This window comes from Schistocerca gregaria, chromosome 1 (genome assembly GCF_023897955.1).
Source record: "Schistocerca gregaria isolate iqSchGreg1 chromosome 1, iqSchGreg1.2, whole genome shotgun sequence".
NCBI lineage: Eukaryota > Metazoa > Arthropoda > Insecta > Orthoptera > Acrididae > Schistocerca > Schistocerca gregaria.
In genome coordinates this window covers 1092913871-1092936544 of record NC_064920.1, presented here as the reverse complement: position 1 = coordinate 1092936544, position 22674 = coordinate 1092913871, and the positions used below count along the sequence as shown (strand labels likewise).

Here is a 22674-nt window from a genome sequence, read left to right as displayed (position 1 = left end):
GACTTCCCTTTTGTTTCTTCGTAGTGTAAGAAGCTATTTTGTGACGAAGCACGAAAACGTGTAAGTTTCATGTAATATTTAAACTAAATATTATCTAATATTACTTAAAAGTGTCGCTAATATTTTATTGTTAACAGATCCTATATTCATGACGTGATATATGTCAATGATTTATGCAAATTTTATAGGGGAACATTGGTGCCGGGGTCAATGCCATTGTTCTCTAAATGATAACGGCCCAGAGTCTTAATAAATATTTTTAATATTTGCTAATTTAGACAAGTAACAAAACTAAGTCTAAATATAGGCGATTTCTCTTGATTAGCGGTTCATCCTTTGGAGCAATAATGGTAGTTAGTTTTTCCAATATTGAATCTTACGTATGTAACGTAATGTCAGTGAGTTTGTTGATCCCCGATTAACGGAAATAACGACAATCTCCTCAGCATTCCAGTTTCACAAAGGTAAAACAAGCATTTAATAATGCACCTGTATATCTGGAATTTTTTTTTTAACTTTCATTCCTCCACCAGAAGGGTGGGGCGGGCTCATGGAGGGCTTCTTGCCGCTTTGGAGCCTTAGCATATTCTTACGTTTTGTTGTGGTGGTACCAATTATTTTGTTTCATAGGGAAAGATTCTTACTTCGTTTTTTGTTTTTTATTTTGTTGTCACTTTGCGATTATTTGTGTTCTAGTGGTGTCTTTTAATATAAAAACAGTGTGTCGGGCAAACTAACTGCGAGAAGTACCATAACTGAGTCAATGACGAAAATAATTTTTTAGTTGTGAAGCAGGCAGAATAATACTAACTCCAACTTTACATAACATATAAAAACCAAAATACGTAAAAAAGAACTACCACAGTGTCTTTTGCTACCCCTACTGTGCGCTTAGTGGTTGTGCGGTGGTGACTGTTGTGGTTGTGCAGATGGTGTTTGAAGTGATCACCACCACATCGTGGTGGTCACAAAGTCATTAGGACGTCAGTCTCTTTCACATGAATAGTATATTTGCCAAGATCAATATTCGATGTTGGTCTGTAATATTGAATCTTTCCAAATGTTCTTGAATGTTCCAGGATGTTGCGCAATAAAACTTAAAAACAGCAAATATCCCACTGATCTGCACCCTTGCAAGATTGTCTTAACCGATGACTTGCACAACGTGGTGACACTCACCATGGAGATGTTGGAGAAGCAGACGCCCTTGGCTGAGCAGTCCTGGTTCTCTCCGCAGTTGTCGGACTTAACGAGCACCCTCAGCCGCACACACTGGCCGCCCCAGCGCTCCGAAACCACTGAAACAACAACAACAGTTGTCAGATTTGATGAGCTTCTGCTATCGCACACACTGACTTCCCAGTCACTTCAGCAACACTGAGACAACTACGACAGCAGAGATCAGACTTCACAGGCAGCCTCAGCTGCACAGCCCACCCCTCTGACACCACTGAAACAACTCAAACAACAACGAAAGCTATTCCTATCACTACTACTACACTTCTTACTACTACTACTACTACTACTACTACTACTACTACAATTGTCAGACTTGGTGGGCACCTGCAACAGCAGACAAAGACCCAGCACTCCGATACCACAGAAACAACAACAACAACAACAACAACACATGTCAGACATGTCAAGAAACCGCAGCTGCACGGACAGGCTGCCCAGGTGCTCCGATGCTACTGAAATAACAGTAACAACAATTGTCAGCCTTGATGAGTTCCTGCAATCGCACAGACATTTCGCTCCAGCCCTCTAGAAAATCTGGAAAACCGACAACGGCTGTTAGACTTGTCAAGCACATGCATTCGCACACACTGCTCGCCCAGATGCTTCAGCAACACTGAAAGAATTATAATAACGTTCATGGGATTCGATGGATACACGCAGCTGCAGACACTGCCCAGCCCCAGGGTCCCAGCGCCACGGAACCAACACCACACCAGCAACAACAAAAACTACTACTACTACTACTACGAACTACTACTACAAGCAACAGCTGTCAGACTTGATGGGCGCCTGCTACAGCACAAAAGGATGGCGCAGTGCTCCAACACCACTGAAAAAAAAAACATTTGTCAGAGTTGTCAAACACCTGCAGCTGCACACACTGGGTGCCCAGGTGCCCCGACACCACTCATACAACATTAACAACAGTTATCAGACCACACGAGCACCCACAGCCGCACACACTAGCCGCCCAGAAGCTCAGACACTCTGAAACAGCAACAACAGATGTCGCATTCGACGAGTACCAGCAGTCATATGTACTGGACGCCCCAGTGCTTAGACACCACTGAAAAACAGTTCTTCAGTCCACACGTGCTATGTGGGGAGAACGTTCAATGTACTCTTACTTTAATCAAAGTACTAACATACTCATCAGGTTATCTTCCGTTAGGAAAGTTGGTGTACCCAGCGACTGTGACATTATTTATAAATTATAGAGCGCAGCAATCAGTCGTCCTGCTTTTTAGATTTTATTTGGTAAATCCAGATTTCGGCTAGTGCCTAGCCATTATCAATGAACTACTGTCTAGTCCCGATACATGTCAGTTCCCTGTTGTTTGGGTGTCAGTCACTGTTCTTTGAATTCGAAGAACTGTGACTGACGGCTGAACAACACAGAACTGACATGTATGGAGACTGCAAAATAATGTATTGATAATGGCTAAGCACTAGCCAAAATCTGGATTTGCCAAATAAAACCTATAAAAAGGACGACTGATTGCTATGCTCTATAATTTATAACACTAACATACCCTATAATATTTATGGATCATGTGGCAATTATATAAAAGCAAGTAATGTAAACCAAGTTGGTTTTAGGTTCATTGCCACAGGAGAATCGTATCGGTCACTGGCGTCTGCTTATTGCATCTCTCCAAAGCTGTAAGTACATTCGTCCTGAAATGCTGACAGCTCTTCAAAAAATCTTGCTCCTGTATGGCTACCTCTGCTGATCAAATAGACTGGGAATTCGTAGGGGTTCCGATAATTGGTTTGCAGCCAATTCATAGTGAGCACGTCAGACTGTTAGCGTCTGCAAATACTGGAAGTTTGTTCTTCAGCTGCAAACGATGTTTTTCGACCGTGATTGGTGTTACGTTCGATGACCCCGGGGGCCGAACCGCACAATAATACTGGTCGTCGTGCGGTTGCGGCGGGGACGGAGCCCTCCGTCGTTTCTAGGTCCCCGGTTCACATAACATCTACATCTACATCTACATCTACATGACTACTCTGCAATTCACATTTAAGTGCTTGGCAGAGGGTTCATCGAACCACAATCATACTATCTCTCTACTATTCCACTCCCGAACAGCGAGCGGGAAAAACGAACACCTAAACCTTTCTGTTCGAGCTCTGATTTCTCTTATTTTATTTTGATGATCATTCCTACCTATGTAGGTTGCGCTCAACAAAATATTTTCGCATTCGGAAGAGAAAGTTAGTGACTGAAATTTCGTAAAAAGGTCTCGCCGCGACGAAAAACGTCTATGCTGTAATGACTTCTATCCCAACTCGTGTATCATATCTGCCACACTCTCTCCCCTATAACGTGATAATACAAAACGAGCTGCCCTTTTTTGCACCCTTTCGATGTCCTCCGTCAATCCCACCTGGTAAGGATCCCACACCGCGCAGCAATATTCTAACAGAGGACGAACGAGTGTAGTGTAAGCTGTCTCTTTAGTGTACTTGTTGCATCTTCTAAGTATCCTGCTAATGAAACGCAACCTTTGGCTCGCCTTCCCGACAATATTATCTATGTGGTCCTTCCAACTGAAGTTGTTCGTAATTTTATCACTCAGGTACTTAGTTGAATTGACAGCCTTGAGAATTGTACTATTTATCTAGTAATCGAATTCCAACGGATTTCTTTTGGAACTCATGTGGATCATCTCACACTTTTCGTTATTTAGCGTCAACTGCCACCTGACACACCATACAGCAATCTTTTCTAAATCGCTTTGCAACTGATACTGGTCTTCGGATGACCTTACTACACGGTAAATTACAGCATCATCTCTCGAACAGTCTAAGAGAACTGCTCAGATTGTCACCCAGGTCATTTATATAGATCAGGAACAGTAGAGGTCCAGGGACGCTTCCCTGGAGAACACCTGATATCACTTCAGTTTTACTCGATGATTTGCCGTCTATTACTACGAACTGCGACCTTCCTGACAGGAAATCACGAATCCAGTCGCACAACTGAGACGATACCCCATAGCTCCGCAGCTTGATTAGAAGTCGCTTGTGAGGAACGGTGTCAAAAGCTTTCCGGAAATATAGAAAGACGGAATCAACTTGAGATCCCCTGTCGATAGCGGCCATTACTTCGTGCGAATAAAGAGCTAGCTGCGTTGCACAAGAGCGATGTTTTCTGAAGCCATGCTGATTACGTGTCAATAGATCGTTCCCTTCGAGGTGATTCATAATGTTTGAATACAGTATATGCTCCAAAACCCTACTGCAAACCGACGTCAATGATATAGGGCTGTAGTTAAATGGATTACTCCTACTACCCTTCTTGAACACTGGTGCGACCTGCGCAATTTTCCAATCTGTAGGTACAGATCTATCGGTGAGCGAGCGGTTGTATATGAGTGCTAAGTAGGGATCTATAGTATCAGCGTAATCTGAAAGGAACCTAATCGGTATACAATCTGGACCTGAAGACTTGCCCGTATCAAGCAATTAGAGTTGCTTCGCAACCCCTAAGGTATCTACTTCTAAGAGACTCATGCTAGCAGATGTTCGTGTTTCAAATTCTGGAATATTCTATTCGTCTTCCCTGGTGAAGGAATTTCGGAAAACTGCGTTCAATAACTCCGCTTCAGCGGCACAGTCGTCGATAACAGTACCATCGGCACTGCGCAGCGAAGGTATTGACTGCGTCTTGCCGCTTGTGTACTTTACGTACGACCGGAATTTCTTCGGATTTTCTACCAAATTTTGAGACAATGTTTCGTTGTGGAACCTATTAAAGGCATCTCGCATCGATGTACGTACCAAATTTCGCGCGTCTGTAAATTTTAGCCCATCTTCGGGATTTCGCGTTCTTCTGAACTTCGCATGGTTTTTCCGTTGCCTCTGCAACAGCGTTCGGACCTTTTTTGTGTACCACGGGGGATCCGTTCCATCTCTTACCAATTTATGAGGTATGAATATCTCAATTGCTGTTGCTACTATATCTTTGAATTTGAGCCACATCTCGTCTACATTCGCATAGTCAGTTCGGAAGGAATGGAAATTGTCTTTTAGGAAGGGTTCTAGTGGCACTTTATCCGCTTTTTTAAATAAAATTATTTTGGAAGAAATGGTATTGAGCCTAGCTACAATGACCTTGTGATCACTAATCCCTGTATCAGTCATGATGCTCTCTATCAGCTCTGGATTGTTTGTGGCCAAGAGGTCAAGTGTGTTTTCGCAACCATTTACAATTCGCGTGGGTTCGTGGACTAACTGCTCTAAATAATTTTCGGAGAATGCATTTAGGACAATCTCGGAAGACGTTTTGTGCCTACCACCGGTTTTGAACAAGTATTTTTGCCAACATACCGAGGGTAGGTTGAAGTCCCCACCAACTATAACCGTATGAGTGGGGTATTTATTTGTTACGAGACTCAAACTTTCTCTGAACTGTTCCGCAACTGTATCATCGGAGTCTGGGGGTCGGTAGAAGGAGCCAATTATTAACTTAATTCGGCTGTTAAGTATAACCTCCACCCACACCAATTCGCACAGAGTATCTACTTCGACTTCACTACAAGATAAACCACTACTGACAGACACAAACACTCCACCACCAATTCTGCCTAATCTATCTGTCCTGAACACCGTCTGAGACTTCGTAAAAATTTCTGCAGAACTTATTTCAGGCTTTAGCCAGCTGTCTGTACCTATAACGATATCAGCTTCTGTGCTTTCTATTAGCGCTTGAAGCTCAGGGACTTTTCCAGCGCAACTACAACAATTTACAACTATAATTCCGACTGTTCCTTGATCCAAGCATCTACATCTACATCTACATCTACATCCGTACTCCGCAAGCCACCTGACGGTGTGTGGCGGAGGGTACCCTGAGTACCTCTATCGGTTCTCCCTTCTATTCCAGTCTCGTATTGTACGTGGAAAGAAGGATTGTCGGTATGCTTCTGTGTGGGCTCTAATCTCTCTGATTTTATCCTCATGGTCTCTTCGCGAGATATACGTAGGAGGGAGCAATATACTGCTTGACTCTTCGGTGAAGGTATGTTCTCGAAACTTTAACAAAAGCCCGTACCGAGCTACTGAGCGTCTCTCCTGCAGAGTCTTCCACTGGAGTTTATCTATCATCTCCGTAACGCTTTCGCAATTACTAAATGATCCTGTAACGAAGCGCGATGCTCTCCGTTGGATCTTCTCTATCTCTTCTATCAACCCTACCTGGTGCGGATCCCACACTGCTGAGCAGTATTCAAGCATTGGGCGAACAAGCGTACTGTAACCTACTTCCTTTGTTGTCGGATTGCATTTCCTTAGGATTCTTCCAATGAATCTCAGTCTGGCATCTGCTTTACCGACGATCAACTTCATATGATCATTCCATTTTAAATCACTCCTAATGCGTACTCCCAGATAATTTATGGAATTAACTGCTTCCAGTTGCTGACCTGCTATTTTGTAGCTAAATGATAAGGGACCTATCTTTCTATGTATTCGCATCACATTACACTTCGCTACATTGAGATTCAATTGCCATTCCGTGCACCATGCGTCAATTCGCTGCAGATCCTCCTGCATTTCAGTACAATTTTCCATTGTTGCAACCTTTCGATACACCACAGCATCATCTGCAAAAAGCCTCAGTGAACTTCCGATGTCATCCACCAGGTCATTTATGTATATTGTGAATAGCAACGGTCCTATGACACTCCCCTGCGGCACACCTGAAATCACTCTTACTTCGGAAGACTTCTCTCCATTGAGAATGACGTGCTGCGTTCTGTTATCTAGGAACTCCTCAATCCAATCACACAATTGATCTGATAGTCCGTATGCTCTTACTTTGTTCATTAAACGACTGTGGGGAACTGTGTCAAACGCCTTGCGGAAGTCAAGAAACACGGCATCTACCTGTGAACCCGTGTCTAAGGCCCTCTGAGTCTCGTGGACGAATAGCGCGAGCTGCGTTTCACACGATCGTCTTTTTCGAAACCCATGCTGATTCCTACAGAGCAGATTTCTAGTCTCCAGAAAAGACATTATACTCGAACATAATACGTGTTCCAAAATTCTACAACTGATCGACGTTAGAGATATAGGTCTATAGTTCTGCACATCTATTCGACGTCCCTTCTTGAGAACGGGGATGACCTGTGCCCTTTTCCAATCCTTTGGAACGCTTCGCTCTTCTAGAGACCTACGGTACACCGCTGCAAGAAGGGGGGCAAGTTCCTTCGCGTACTCTGTGTAAAATCGAACTGGTATCCCATCAGGACCAGCGGCCTTTCCTCTTTTGAGCGATTTTAATTGTTTCTCTATCCCTCTGTCGTCTACTTCGATATCTACCATTTTGTCAACTGTGCGACAATCTAGAGAAGGAAGCACAGTGCAGTCTTCCTCTGTGAAACAGCTTTGGAAGAAGACATTTAGTAATTCGGCCTTTAGTCTGTCATCCTCTGTTTCAGTACCATTTTGGTCACAGAGTGTCTGGACATTTTGTTTTGATCCACCTACCGCTTTGACATAGGACCAAAATTTCTTAGGATTTTCTGCCAAGTCAGTACATAGAACTTTACTTTCGAATTCATTGAAAGCCTCTCGCATAGCCCTCCTCACACTACATTTCGCTTCGTAATTGCCAAGCACCCTTTGATAACATAACGTGATATAACCGTCTATTATTAATGTATTTAGCATAAGCCCCTGTACTGCTCTTGATCGATTTCTTTGAATTTACGCCAAATCTAATCTACGTTGCCATAGCTCTAAAATGGTTCAAATGGCTCTGAGCACTATGGGACTTAAATTCTGAGGTCATCAGTCGCCTAGAACTTAGAACTAATTAAACCTAACTAACCTAAGGACATCCCACATATCCAAGCCCGAGGTAGGATTCGAACCTGCGACGGTAGCGGTCGCTCGGCTCTAGACAGCGCCTAGAACCGCACGGCCACTCAGTCCGGCACAGCTCTAAATTTAAGAGCTCTTAATACAACATCAGCGGTATTGTTTCCGTGACCTGTGATTCCTTTATTAACAAAAATTTTACGCATATATAAGTTGAATCATAGATACTCTTTGTTTAATAAGCGTTCTCATACAATAGTTTGTCTGCTGACACAGGCAAACTGCTTGAGTCAGTTTGATCGCCGATAGTATTATAAAATGGAGTAGATGCGACAGGGCACTTTTTATCGATTTTCGACAGATCTGTTATATTGTTTCCCTGCGTTGTTGCAATGTATGTCTTTTAATATCTAGTTTTACATTGTTTAGCATATCACACATTTATTAATTTCATCCAGAATTGCGTAATGAGTTGATAAATAACAATTATATTTTTTGACCAAACAATTTTATTACCATTCAATACGAAAGATGCTCGCATATATTTTGGGTGACTCTGTCTAAAGTAATGTAACAGCCTTCGTTTGTTCACTAGTGTGAACCAGCATCACAATTGCTGTCAATCAATAAATGTTCTGTGGAAGCACCTAAGCAATCAAAATTGTTCACTACAACCAACGTAAGAATGTTTCGTTACATGGTGATGGTCTGTCAGTCGTAATTTGGAATTACTGAACTTCTGACGTAACTAGAACACCATTTTGAGTAACCGTATGTTCTCGTAGTAACGGTGCGTTTGTGGCACCATATAGTGTAGCTTTGTCCGACATAGGAAACATATACAACGTGGAACACGAAGCACGTACTGAATACGATGCTAGCATTTCGACTGTCGCCCATAAAACATCCATTTGGATGCCAGTGCCCACGCTCTGCACATCCAGTTCCCGCCAGCCTTTACCAGTGAAGCGCTGTTAATACGTTTGCGCAAACAAGAGGTAATTAGATCATCTCCGGGAAATTCGTGAGTCTCCTAACGAAATCCAACCCTTATTTGTGTTACCGAAGTTCAGTAGCAGCGCCATTTCGCTCCACCGTATTCGGGGACTCGCAACAAATATTTCTCGCGGTCTCTGCAAATTAATTCTAATTAGTGGAAAATAATTAATTAGCAAGGAGTGGTGGCGCGTGTTCCGCGCTAATTACCTCCTCCCTCCTGTGGATGGATCATGGACGTCGCCCGCACGGGGAATCTCAGCGCTGAAATTCCAGTAGACGAGTATTCGCGCTACAAGTAATTAACAAAAGGATTACAAACTCTGTGCAGCCCACCTTTGCAAAACATCATAGAAAAATTTCACGAACGAACATATTTCAAGAATAATTAAGTTGAATAGCAGACTGTTTGGTTTCGTATGAAGGAATGTGAAAGCGCTGCAGTATGAATTATTGCGCTACTCTATTTATCTTCTTTCCAGTGTAAAGCGAGTACTACAAGTGCCCTAGACTTGCGATACGTGCATTCTGTAGGGTTTCTGTAGCTTCGAGCCATTACCTTAGTCCTATAGTTAAAATCTGAGTCAGGCTATAGTAGTAGACGTATGACGTCACGAAGTGGGATGTAGGCAACGACAGACAGAATATAGCACTCGCTGAAAATTGCGCCAACATAAACTGCTTGTGTTCCGAGTAGCTGCTGTATTTTCTTTGTCAAACATGATTTACAGATGTTTGGTGAGACAAATATTATTACTGAACGACGGTATAAGCTAGAGGTGATTATCCTTTTGCCTAGTTAGTAGCAACTAAACTAATCTCCAGATAGTTTCCGAGATACAGGGTGTATCAAAAAGAATATCCGACTTGGCACGTCTATATTTATGAAACTATTAAACATATATAATGAATATGGTTTTTTGATGAATGGAAAACACAAAAAGTTTTAATTCGTGCGTTTTCATATGTGTTCAATCGACCCCTTGTGATGCACGGGATGTGTCAATGCGGTATTCAGATTGGTCCCAAGCTGCAGTGAGGATGTCATGAGTTACAGCTTTCACAGCTGCTGTTATGCGATGTCTCAGTTCATTCATTGTTGTTGGTAACGAATGCACATTAAGTCTTTTATAAACCTTCTACGAAATAATCACATATAGTTACGTCCGGTGATATTGGAGGCCAGTAATGTAAGGCTGAATCATTTGGTCCAGTGTGACCGATCCATCGTTCAGTAATCCTTTGATTTAAAAATTCCCACACTTCCAGATGCCAGTGTGGTGGTGCCCCACCCTGTTGGTAAATGAAGTCCTTCAAGTTTCCAACTGTGGGGAAAGAAAGTTCTCAAGTGCATCTACATCTGCTACATATACATTTATACTCCGAAAGCCACCCAACGGTGTGTGGCGGAGGGCACTTTACGTGCCACTGTCATTACCTCCCTTTTCTGTTCCAGTCGCGTATGGTTCGCGGGAAGAACGACTGTCTGAAAGCCTCCGTGCGCGCTCGAATCTCTCTAATTTTACATTCGTGATCTCCTCTGAAGGTATAAGTAGGGGGAAGCAATATATTCGATAGCTCATCCAGAAACGCACCTTCTCGATACCTGGACAGCAAGCTACACCGCCATGCAGTGCGCCTCTCTTACAGAGTCTGCCACTTGAGTTTGCTAAACATCTCCGTAACGCTATCACGGTTACCAAATAACCCTGTGTGAAACGCGCAGCTCTTCTTTCGATCTTCTCTATCTCCTCCGTCAACCCGATCTGGTACGTATCCCACACTGATGAGCAATACTCAAGTAGAGGTCGAACGAGTGTTTTGTAAGCTACCTCCTTTGTTGATGGGCTACATTTTCAAAGGACTCTCCCAATTAATCTCCACCTGGTACCCGCCTTACCAACAATTAATTTTTATATGTTGATTCTACTTCAAATCGTTCCGCACGCATACTCCCAGATATTTTACAGAAGTAACTGCTACCAGTGTTTGTTCCAGCTATCATATAATAATAGAATGAGGGATCCTTCTTTATATGTATTCGCAATACATTACATTTGTCTGTGTTAAGGGTCAGTTGCCACTCCCTGCACCAAGTGCCTATTCGCTGCAGATCTATGTATTTGCTTCCTGCAACAGTGTTCTCTTCAAAGAAAATTGGACCACTCACCTCTTCCCGTGAAGTAGCACAGAACACATTAAATTTTGGAGAGTCCCTCTCATGACGCACAAGTTCATGTGGTTGTTCTGTACCCCATATTCTCACATTATAAAGGTTCACTTTTCTATTTAAATCGAATGTTGCCTTGTTACTAAACACTAAGCGTGGAAGAAAACTGTCGTCCTCTATTATGCCAAGAACGAAATTACAGAACTCCACACGTTGTTGTTTGTCACCTTCACGAAGAACTTACAGTAGCTGAATTTTGTGTGGTTTCGTGCGTAAACGCCAGGCCAACATTTGGCGGATGTCTAGCTGCACGGTGAACGGATTTTGTGGATTCCTTGCGAAACTATGGCGGATGCTTTCGACGTCTGTGTCAGACACTCGGGGACGGCCCGACGATTTGCCTTTACACAAACGACCTGTCTCTCGGAATTGTTCAGTCGTCTACTGCTCTGTGCTGTAGGAGGATCCACACCATACATAGCGCGAAAGTCACGCTGAACAGTTATTACAGACCCACACTGCGCAAAATGTAGACCACAAAACGTTTTCTGTTGTCCCATCACCTTTTTCACTAGAACAGAAGTGCGAGCACACTGTTGCTGCCTAGCGGGAACAACGTAAAACTCGAGATTTTGCTCTTTCCAGCAGTACTTTGTTCACACATACATCTCAAGTATTATAATAGTTCAAATGGCGCTGAGCACTATGGGACTTAACATCTGAGGTCATCAGTCCCCTAGAACTTAGAAGTACAGGTAACATACGAGGGTCGTTCAATAAGTAATGCCGTACTTTTTTTTCTGAGAACATATTTGTTGTTAAGAGTCAGAATTTGGTGACAATACAAATCAACATGTCTTGTCCATGTCCTATTTTTCTACGTAGTCTCCATCACGTTCTATGGTCGTACGCCAACGTTGTGGAAGAGCAGGTGTTCCCTACTGGTAAAAGGACCTAAGGACATCACACACATCAATGCCCGAGGCAGGATTCGAACCTACGGCCGTAGCGGTCGCGCGGTTCCAGACTGTAGCGCCTAGAACCGCTCGGCCACACTTGCCGGTATCATAATAGTTATGATTTTTTTTTTAGTTGGATATTTCTGTTTGATACATCATGTAGGATGAGTCCTTTATTATTATGAAGTATTTAGACCATCATTTTATAATTATTTTTAGATAAATAATTGATATACCAAACAGAAATGAGATGTGCGTTATCGCCAATAAAGTGAATAGTCGCCGATTGAAGTGATTCGCAACTATCAACCTGTGCTAGGTATAGAGGCAAGGCGTTAAGACGTGTGTGGTTAAGTTCAGTCCTCTGCGATCAAAGCAGACCATATAAAGAGTTTTGGTATACCTAATTCGACTTGCGACGTGCTAATAACACAGTGGCGTGCAAACGTTGAGGAAGAAAGAATTCTTGCAAGATGTGTCCCTCCCAGGTAACATACGAGGGTCGTTCAATAAGTAATGCCGTACTATTTTTTTCGGTGAACATATTTGTTGTTAAGAGTCAGAATTTTGTGACAATATAAATCAACATGTCTTGTCCATCTCCTATTTTTCTATGTAGTCTCCATCAAGTTCTATGGTCGTACGCCAAAGTTGTGGAAGAGCAGATGTTCCCTGCTGGTAAAAGCTCTTGTCCTGTAGGTGTAGCTATGTTTCCACTTCATGACTGACACTCTCGTCATCTCCAAAGTGTGTTCCCCGTAGAGAATCTTTAAGCTCCAACAATTGGCCTTTCTTTGAATCTTGTGGTCCGCTGTGAGCATTCGTTGAACCCATCGTGAACACGTCTTTGAATATCCGAGAGTCTCGATCACTGCAGACGTACTTCCAATGCTGACCGACAACTGTAACGCCAACTGTCGAGCTGTGATGCGCCGATCGGCACGAATAATGGCATCCGCACGATTCATCAGTGGCTGTGACAGGACGTAGTGGGCGTCGCTGATCATGGAGCTCTAATTCTGCATTTCCTGAGGCTGTAACTTCCTTTATCCATCGGCCAACTGTACTGCTATCAACTGCAGCATCGCCGTACACTGCACACAAACGTTTGTGGACGTTCACCACGGTTCTTTTTTATGCACACAATAATTCAATAACAACACGCTGCTTGTAACCGGAGTGGTATGTAGACGCCACTTTGACGCTGTATTACGGCTCTGCCATCACCCAGAACGGTTCAAAACTTTACCGGCGCACAGAATAAACATAAAATGTGAAGCACCAATAAGGACGTTTGACTATGTATATTAATGGCTTTAAAAAGAATGTGGGACATTACTTACTGAACGGCCCTCGTAGCTCAGTGAAAAAGCCGAACGGAAATGACACTTTTATTCAATGACAATAATAACACTGAAGTCACCGAGACTAGTGATGGTTCTCTGGATCTTACAAACGTTGGGACATTATTCTTGATAGGAAGTTTGATCAGTGCGTCCGGCGATGGATGCTCTGCTCACTTGCTGGCCACAACAAGGTAGACTGGTAAGCGTGCCATGTTCAGAGATTTGGAGAGCTGTACACCCATGCAACACAAAAATGATCATGATCGACAGCGCTGGACATACCCTCGTATGGCGAGACGTGGCGGCACGTAAGGCACCTTCGAACATTGTCGAGAGTGATCTTTTTGGTGGTCCAGATGTTATCTGTGGGGAAGCTCGATGTTACACGATCGTACTGACCTCCAGATCTTTGAAAATGGCACATTCAACGGTCACCGCTATTAGGACACTGTACTCCTTCCGGGTTTGTATGTTTCCAGTAGTTTAATCTGCCCTGACTTCATTTTTTTTGACAATAATGCATGACCACTTTGAAATTCACAGGTGGAGGAACTCTTGTAATGAGCGGATATTCGGTGAATGGTTCGAAGTCACTGTTCCCTCTACTTAAATCCTATCGAGCACGCTTGGAAACGTATTACAATAAGTTCACAGGAGCCAACAGCTATCCAGCAGTTGTCAACCGCGCTGGTGTAGGGATGGAAAGTCCCACCACAAGGAATCCTTACCAACATTGTGGCCATCGTGGCAGCACGTTGCTGAGCATGCATTGCGTTGGTGGTGATCACACACCTTTTTAAGAACCAATCCCTCCCCCCCCCCCCCCCCCCCTCCCTCCGGCCCCTTGTAGTATCCAGAGCACAGTCGTAATTGACCGTGACATCAGTGTCATTACTGTCTTTCAATAAAAGTGCCTTTCCTGTTCGTCTTACTGCTACCTTCTGCATTGCACTATAGTACAGCACTTCTTAAAATTTTAAACATGGTTGCGATTCAGCAACTGTATATATTTGTAGAGGTTGAAAAAAGTCAGCCAAACAGTTGGTTTGAGACAGAGCCAGCATTTGTCTCTGGCATGGTTACGTTACGTTATGCAAATATTTTATTCTTTGGACTCCGGTTATAATTGTATGTAAACAAGAACATTTATCAGTGGGTGAATACATTTGTATATTTATTCTGATTTACTCTGAATGTAATCTGGCTGCAGTCTTAAGTCATGGCATGTGATAATCCTGGTTTTTACATTAGTTTTGTATATGGTAAGAGCCGCTCGGCTTCAACTAGTGTAATATACCACCATGAGATGTAATAAGGCCAACTCATTCTAAAGAAGATATTTTTATAAACTTTGGTTGCAACTGCTTGGCTGACTCTTTCAACCTCTTCATACCAATTCATTCTATGTATAGTCCAAGATTCATCGAGTTATGTTACCTGGGAATGACACATCATGCTAGTATTACTTTCGACCTTAAAGGTTGCAGCTCAGTGTATTATATTTATGTTAGAACGTGCGATAAAATCACATTGTGACTAGTGAGACTGATGGATGATTTATCATCTAAACATGATTGGCATAAGCACGGTTACGCAACATTCTAGAAATCCATGCCCGCATCTCGTGGTCGTGCGGTAGCGTTCTCGCTTCCCGCGCCCGGGTTCCCGGGTTCGATTCCCAGCGGGGTCAGGGATTTTCTCTGCTCGTGATGTCTGGGTGTTGTGTGATGTCCTTAGGTTAGTTAGGTTCAAGTAGTTCTAAGTTCTAGGGCACTGATGACCATCGATGTTAAGTACCATAGTGCTCAGAGCCATTTGAACCATTTTTTTAGAAATCCATGAAGTGCATTCACAGTTGCGAATATGGAATGCTGTATAATGGAATGCCAATGGAAAAGTTGTGCCGGACCGAGTCTCGAACCCGGATTTCTCGCTTATCGCGAGCGGTCGCCTTACCCATAGGCAATGCGAACTTGACTCACTGCCATACCCAAAATTCTGTGTGTCATCAATCATTTGTACCGTAATTCAATACATAAAGGCACAGCAATAGCTTATTGTAGAAACCACTTTGCTATTTTCTGTGACTAAATATGTTTATAGTAAAAATAGCTGGTACGTATGTAAACTAGCGGATTCATTATTTACATCAGATTAAGCGCTCAGCCCGTTTCACCGCAGTCCCATGGAGCCTCTAATGAAAAGCGACAGACCGAACGCCTTACGTGCTGCTTCCCTGTTGGGACAATGGCATCGCCTCATTCGTGAAACCTTTAGAACTTTAGTTTCTTATTCTCATTAAGATACAACTTCGCCCCTGACATATTCTCCTTTCGCAGTACGAGAACAGTAATGTGCCATCTGTGGTAACGCAGAGAACGGAATTGCGCACTGCTTCTCTAACCACTTGCAATTTATTAGCAGCGCATTTGATCTCTGGTGGGGAAAGGTGGGCTACAGATTTCGTCATAATTCACGTATCCTTCACGAGAAAAGCAAATCAGGCAAGTCATAATGAAAAGTGATCTGAACGCGTGGTGTGAGTTCTTTCGGACACGTCCGAAAGAACAGACACCACGAGGTACCCGCATCTGTGATACACAGTATTTAAATTGATGGTGGAGGGGAGAGAAAGGAAAGTAAAAGGAAAGGAAGTAATTTCTGAGGTCATCTGCATAGGGAAATTTCGCGGAATCAGCGGCGACGACTGAAAATGTGTACCGGAATGGGATTCGGAGGCGGGATCTCCTTAGGTTAGGTTTGTTTAACGTCCCGTCGACAACGAGGTCATTAGAGACGGATCGCAAGCTCGGGTTAGGGAAGGATGGAGAAGGAAATCGGCCGTGCCCTTTCAAAGGAACCATCCCGGAATTTGCCTGAAACGATTTAGGGAAATCACGGAAAACCTAAACCAGGATGGCTGGAGACGGGATCTCCTGATTACGAGGCAGGTGCGTTAACCACTGGCGACATTCACGACATAGTGTGTACCGCTAATGCACGGACCATCTCGGCACGCCTCATGGCCGACCCACATTCCCACCGAGCGCTACCTATTCGCTATCCCTATCCAATTCCTCCACGCTCACTACTCTGAGTCTCCCGCAGGAGATTGGGCGTACATGCACATCCGCACTGAAGGAGGTGGATCGATTGCCCACCTAGGCACGGACAATGATACTGCTGAAAGACGATATCGCTGTCGGGGAAGCATGAAGGATGCTGGCAGTTAGCAGCTGTCCGCGTGTCCTCGACTACTACCACGAGTCCCATGCAAGCCCAGGAGGATGTCTCGCATGCACGTTTCGAGCCGCGCTTCAACTCGATAAAGACGATTCGTTACAGGATCATTTAGTAATCGCGAAAGCGTTACGGAGATGATAGATAAACTCCAGTGGAAGACTCTGCAGGAGAGATGCTCAGTACCTCGGTACGGGCTTTTGTTAAAGTTTCGAGAATATACCTTCACCGAAGAGTCAAGCAGTATAGTGCTCCCTCCTACGTATATCTCGCGAAGAGACCATGAGGATAAAATCAGAGAGATTAGAGCCCACACAGAAGCATACCGACAATCCTTCTTTCCACGTGCAATACGAGACTGGAATAGAAGGGAGAACCGATAGAGGTACTCAGGGTACCCTCCACCACACACCGTCAGGTGGCTTGCGGAGTATCGATGTAGATGTAGACGATTGTGAAGACGACCATCGACCAAATGTAGGAAAAATATGATTCACTCGAAGAACTGACACATTTCCAGCGATCGACGGTCCAATCCGAATGGTCCCGTGCAATGGTAATTGAAATGCTATTGAGTCAACAACAGTGCCATTGAACGGTGTGCTCTGTAACACTTGTGTGTGCTCCAGCGTTATGATCATTCGGCAAAGATGCCACAGATCACCATTTATCCTACTTTACAGAGCAGACAAGCCTCCGAACCGCACGTTCTGTGAACAGCCGTAGACCTCCAATCATTTAGCACGTAGTAGTAGTTTCACTGCCCTTCTACCTCTTTCGGTAGATGCTTACGACAGTAGCAAGAAAATATTAGACCAGCTTCGCCGTTTTCAAGATACTCGTTCATAGGCTCTGCATAATAATAATTTGCCCTTTTGTCAAAGTCGCTTATCTGAATGGATTTCCCCATTTGCAGCACATATGTTTGCTAGGGTGATGACCCACAACACTCTGCTCCTCTTACATACTTTTGTTCTACATCTACACACATACTCTGCAATCCACCATACGGTGTGTGGTGGAGGGTACCTCTTACCACAACTAGCATCTTCTCTCCCTGTTCCACTCCCAAATAGGAGGGAAAAATGACTGCCTATATGCCTCTGTTCGAGCCCTAGTCTCTCTTATCTTATCTTTGTGGTCTTTCCGCGAAATATAAGTTGGCGGCAGTAAAACTGTACTGCAGTCAGCCTCAAATGCTGGTGTTCTAAATTTCCTCAGTAGCGATTCACGAAAAGAACGCCTCCTTTCCTCCAGAGACTCCCACCAGTGTTCCTGAAGCATTTCCGTAACACTTGCGTCGTGATCAAACCTACCAGTAAGAAATCTAGCAGTCCGCCTCTGAATTGCTTCTATGTCCTCCCTCAATCCGACCTGATAGAGATCCCAAACGCTCCAGCAGTACTCAAGAATAGGTCTTATTAATGTTTTATAAGCGGCCTCCTATACAAATGCACCACATCTTCCCAAAATTCTACCAATGAACCGAAGACGACTATCTGACCGAGCGAGGTGGCGCAGTGGTTAGCACACTGGACTCGCATTTGGGAGGACGGCGGTTCAATCGCGTCTCCGGCCATCCTGATTTAGGTTTTCCGTGATTTCCCTAAATCGCTTCAGGCAAATGCCGGGATGGTTCCTTTCAAAGGGCACGGCCGATTTCCTTCCTAATCGTTCCCTAACCCGAGCTTGCGCTCCGTCTCTAATGACCTCGTTGTCGACGGGACGTTAAACACTAACCACCACCACCACGACTATCTGCCTTCCCCACGACTGCCATTACATGCTTGTCCCCCTTCATATCGCTCTGCAATGTTACTCTCAAATATTTAATCGACGTGACTGTGTCAAGCGCTACACTACTAATGGAGTATTCAAACATTACGGGATTCTTTTTCCTGTTCATCTGCATTAATTTACATTTATCTATATTTAGAGTTAGCTGCCATTCTTTACACCAATCACAAATCCTGTCCACGTTACGTGCCCGCAACGCCGTCAGGAGGAATTCAGCGTCGCAATGGTCAGTAGTCATAAAGTTTTGTTTTATCAGCGTACGTTGATATATTCTTACTGCACGCTTTGCGGTCGTTTCGGTATGAATTGTGCCTTGGTAGATATTCAAAGAAGGTGACCTCTGAATTACTGTGAGGGGTTTGCGCACCGAAATATTAATAAATACAGACATCAAAACAAGTTTTGCATCACCTCGGTTCCGAGAGTTCCGGAATCTCTACAGAAAATTGGAATAGAGATCAACACAAACATCACTTCCGCCCCTTTTATTGTTCATGAAAACCAAACATTGTATGTTGTGCCACCATACAGCGAGATCCTCAAGGTGGTGGTCCAGATTGCTGTACACAGTAGCACTTCCTCTGGCAGTGATGCATGCCTGTATTCGTCGTGTCATACTATACACAAGTTCATGAAGTCACTGTTGGTCCAGATTGTCCCACTCCTCAACGGCGATTCGTCGTAGATCCCTCAGAGCTAAGAGTGGTTGGTAGGTCACGTCGTCCATAAACAGCCCTTTTCAATCTATCCCAGTTATGTTCCATAGGGTTCATGTCAGGAGAACATGCTGGTCACTCTAGTCGAGCGATGTCGTTATTCTGAAGGAAGTCATTCACAAGATGTGCACGATGCGAGCGCGAATTGTCATCCACGAAGGCGAATGCCTCGCCAATATGCTGCTGCTGCTATGGTTGCACTATCGGTCGGAGGGTGGCATTCACGTATAGTACAGCCGTTATGGCGCCTTCCATGACCACCAGCGACGTACGTCGGCCCCACATAATGCCACCCCAAAACAGCAGGGAATCTCCACCTAGCCGCACTCACTAGACAGTGTGTCTAAGACATTCAACATGACGAGTTGTCTCCAAACAAGTCTCCGACGATTTTGTGGTTGAAGGCATATGCAACACTCATTGGTGAAGAGAATGTGATGCCAACCCTGAGCGGTCCATTTGGCACGTTGTTGGGCCCATCTGTACCGCACTGCATGGTGTCGCGGTTTGTAAAGGTGGACCTCGCCATGGACATCGGGAGTGAAGTTGCGTACCGTGCTACTCCTGCGGTCGCAGGTTCGAATCCTGCCTCGGACATGGATGTGTGTGATGTCCTTAGGTTAGTTAGGTTTAAGTAGCTCTATGTTCTAAGGAACTGATGAACTCAGATGTTAAGTCCCATAGTGTTCAGAGCCATTTGAACCACTTTGAACTTGCGCATCATGCAGCCTATTATGCCACAACATGGCGGCATTGCTGTCAGGGTTCTCCGAGCATAATCCGTACGTAGCGGTCATCCACTGCACTAGTAACCCTTTGGCGGCCTGAGCGAGGCATGTCAGCGACAGCTCCTGTCTCTCTGTATCTCCGCTATGTCCGAAAAACATAGCTTTGGTTCACTCCGAGACGGCTGGGCACTTCCATTTTTGAGAGCTCTTCTTGGTACAAAGTAACAACGCGGGCACGATTGAATTGCGGTATTGACCATCTAGGCATGGTTGAGTTACTGACAACACGAGCCGTGTACGTCCTTCCTGGTGGAATGACTGGAACTGATCGGCTGTCGGACCCCTCCGTCTAATAGGTACTGCTCATAGATGGTTGATTTCTTCTTTGGGTGGAGTTAGTGACATCGTGAACAATCAAAGGTACTGTGTCTGTGATACAATATCCACAGTCAACGTCTATCTCCAGGAGTTCTAGTAACTGGGTTGATGCAAAACTTTTTTTATGTGTGTATACGTTTTGTATGTTATTGCTTCTTAAGGCTCGTAAGTGGGGAGCTTGAATGACTCCTTACAGAACTTTACAGTGCTTTACGTAAGGACCAGATCCTTGTGTTTAATGCAAATTCCATGCTCTGGCTCAACTAATGCTGCATTTCAGTGTGTTTTAGTGTTGCTTACGGTGCTCCGGTGAGACTAAGTGAGTGCTCCCTCACCGTGAGGTTGCACCGGTTGATGTTCTGGGTGTGTTATTTAACCTATGCATGCTGGTGGGAGCAGGGCAATCTGCAAGCTAGAGGCAGATTTGCTCCACAGAGAATTTAAACCTTACTGAATTTCAATTGCTGGTACACTCCCGCTCTGCGCTCAGAGCTGTTTGTAGTTTAAATATTTTACGAAGTTACTTTTAATTCCCAGTTACTAAGAAAACTACGCGCTTCTAATTGCCATTTATGTTTTTCCGTTCTGTTCAGGCGAAAAATATTTAAGAGATGTGGTTGTTTTGTGTTGATTAATCGCTACATGGTGATAAAGTCCTTAAACTGAGGATGCACTTACGTCGATTTGTTTGACATCCTTGTTCGCCCGCCCGTAAGCATTAGGCACGAACCCTTGTTTCAGTGTCACTGTTGATAGATAGTAGTTGTGAACCTATATTTACGCTCCTTGCTGCTTATTTGGGCAATAGTTCGTAATGGAAATTCGCGCATTGGCTACCGATTGTCTTAGATGGTCACATGATAGTTTTACTTGCACTAATAAGTCTGCCTGTACTTCAGGCGCTTCTGTCATATTTGTTATTCGAGGTCTTGGTAGAATTTGGTCAGCCGCGTGTTTGGCCTGACCGGACCTTGCAAGTGACTGAGCATGTACGGCTGCCATCAGGAGCGATCGATTGTTTATATCGGCGCCGTGATATCCGGTCAGACAACGCACGCACTGCAAGTGTCATCCGGTACCTGTAACGGTGGTGAGGGGTCCCCATTCTCAATTTATGGATGCCATCCTGTTGCGGCTCTACAGACAAGTTAAATTAAATTTGAATTCCCAGCTAACTGTCTGACCTGTGTGTCCATGTTAATCGTATTTTTTTCTCCTTAAAGAAGTCTTGGCCTCTGAAAGTCTTGAGGGATCAGCAGTGGTGGCAAAATAAGTAAGTAAAAAATAAAATAAAATACTGTATGGATCTTTTACTCTGTATGACTGGTAATCTTCTGTAAGAAACGTTGTATTGTACTGTATCTGACACAAGAAGAAAACGTAAGTGAACTCACTCACGATTTCAGAGCTGTGATTTTTTATTGTCAAGGACAGAAACAGTCTTTTATCAAATTCTTAACTTAAATCCAAGTCATGTAATGAATACATGGTTCTGTCTTTACTGAAAGGAGTTCGTCTATTTGCTCAGAATATTTAGATGACTTTAAAATTTTCATCGGAAAGCTTGGCCCAGTTAATTGTTATTAGGGCGTTTTGGAATTATTTCAGCTACTTAATCTGTCGTGTTTTGTTTCCGAAATTTGTTTGTTCGTGTAATGAAGTCCTATTTGTATTTTCGGTAAAACGGTAAAGGTTGCTGAAAAGAAACTCCATGAGGAAAGTGCTTCTTTTTAGGTCCTTTTCTTGCGTCGGGAGTGAGTAGTTCACAAGTTGACGAGCACGATAGAGGGTGTTTTATTAGAGAACCATTACGCTGTCTGCATATACCTATTAAAAGATATAGTTTACCAAAATTTTGAACGAAAACCGTTTTGTTTACCTTGGAAGGGAAGTTGTAAGATAACATGTATGCTATCGAGCTGTCAGCTAGGGCAGAGTAACTGAATTTCTAAGTGACTGGTTGGGCTGGGCCTAAAGTAAGTTCGGCCAGGAGGGCCACCGTGTCTAGTTAATACGACAAACTCTAATAAAGCTGTACTGAGATAATAGTCTTTCAGTAGCGCAGACTCAGGTCTGTTGATAAAATGACGACTATATCTTTCATTGCGGTTTTTCGCATTGTCTTACAAAAACAAACAACCTTTCTCTTGTAGAATTTATATTGCCTAAGTACTACACATCAAGAGGTGGCAATAATTTGTCTTTGGTGGCAATATCTTGAATGTTAATCCCCTACTTGGAAAACTTTCATTTAATACAGTACGATCTTCATTG

At 43.8% G+C, this 22674-nt stretch overlaps 1 protein-coding gene across 3 annotated transcripts in view; it reads right to left on the bottom strand.

Moving 5' to 3' along the window:
• Positions 1-22674, bottom strand: part of LOC126282112 (atrophin-1-like) — an 829584-nt gene that overhangs the window by 251542 nt on the left and 555368 nt on the right. For all 3 annotated transcript variants that reach the window (XM_049981594.1, XM_049981578.1, XM_049981586.1), the window contains exon 7: positions 1180-1298. In XM_049981594.1, the coding sequence (XP_049837551.1) occupies positions 1180-1298 (119 nt within the window). The remainder of the gene's footprint in view (positions 1-1179; positions 1299-22674) is intronic.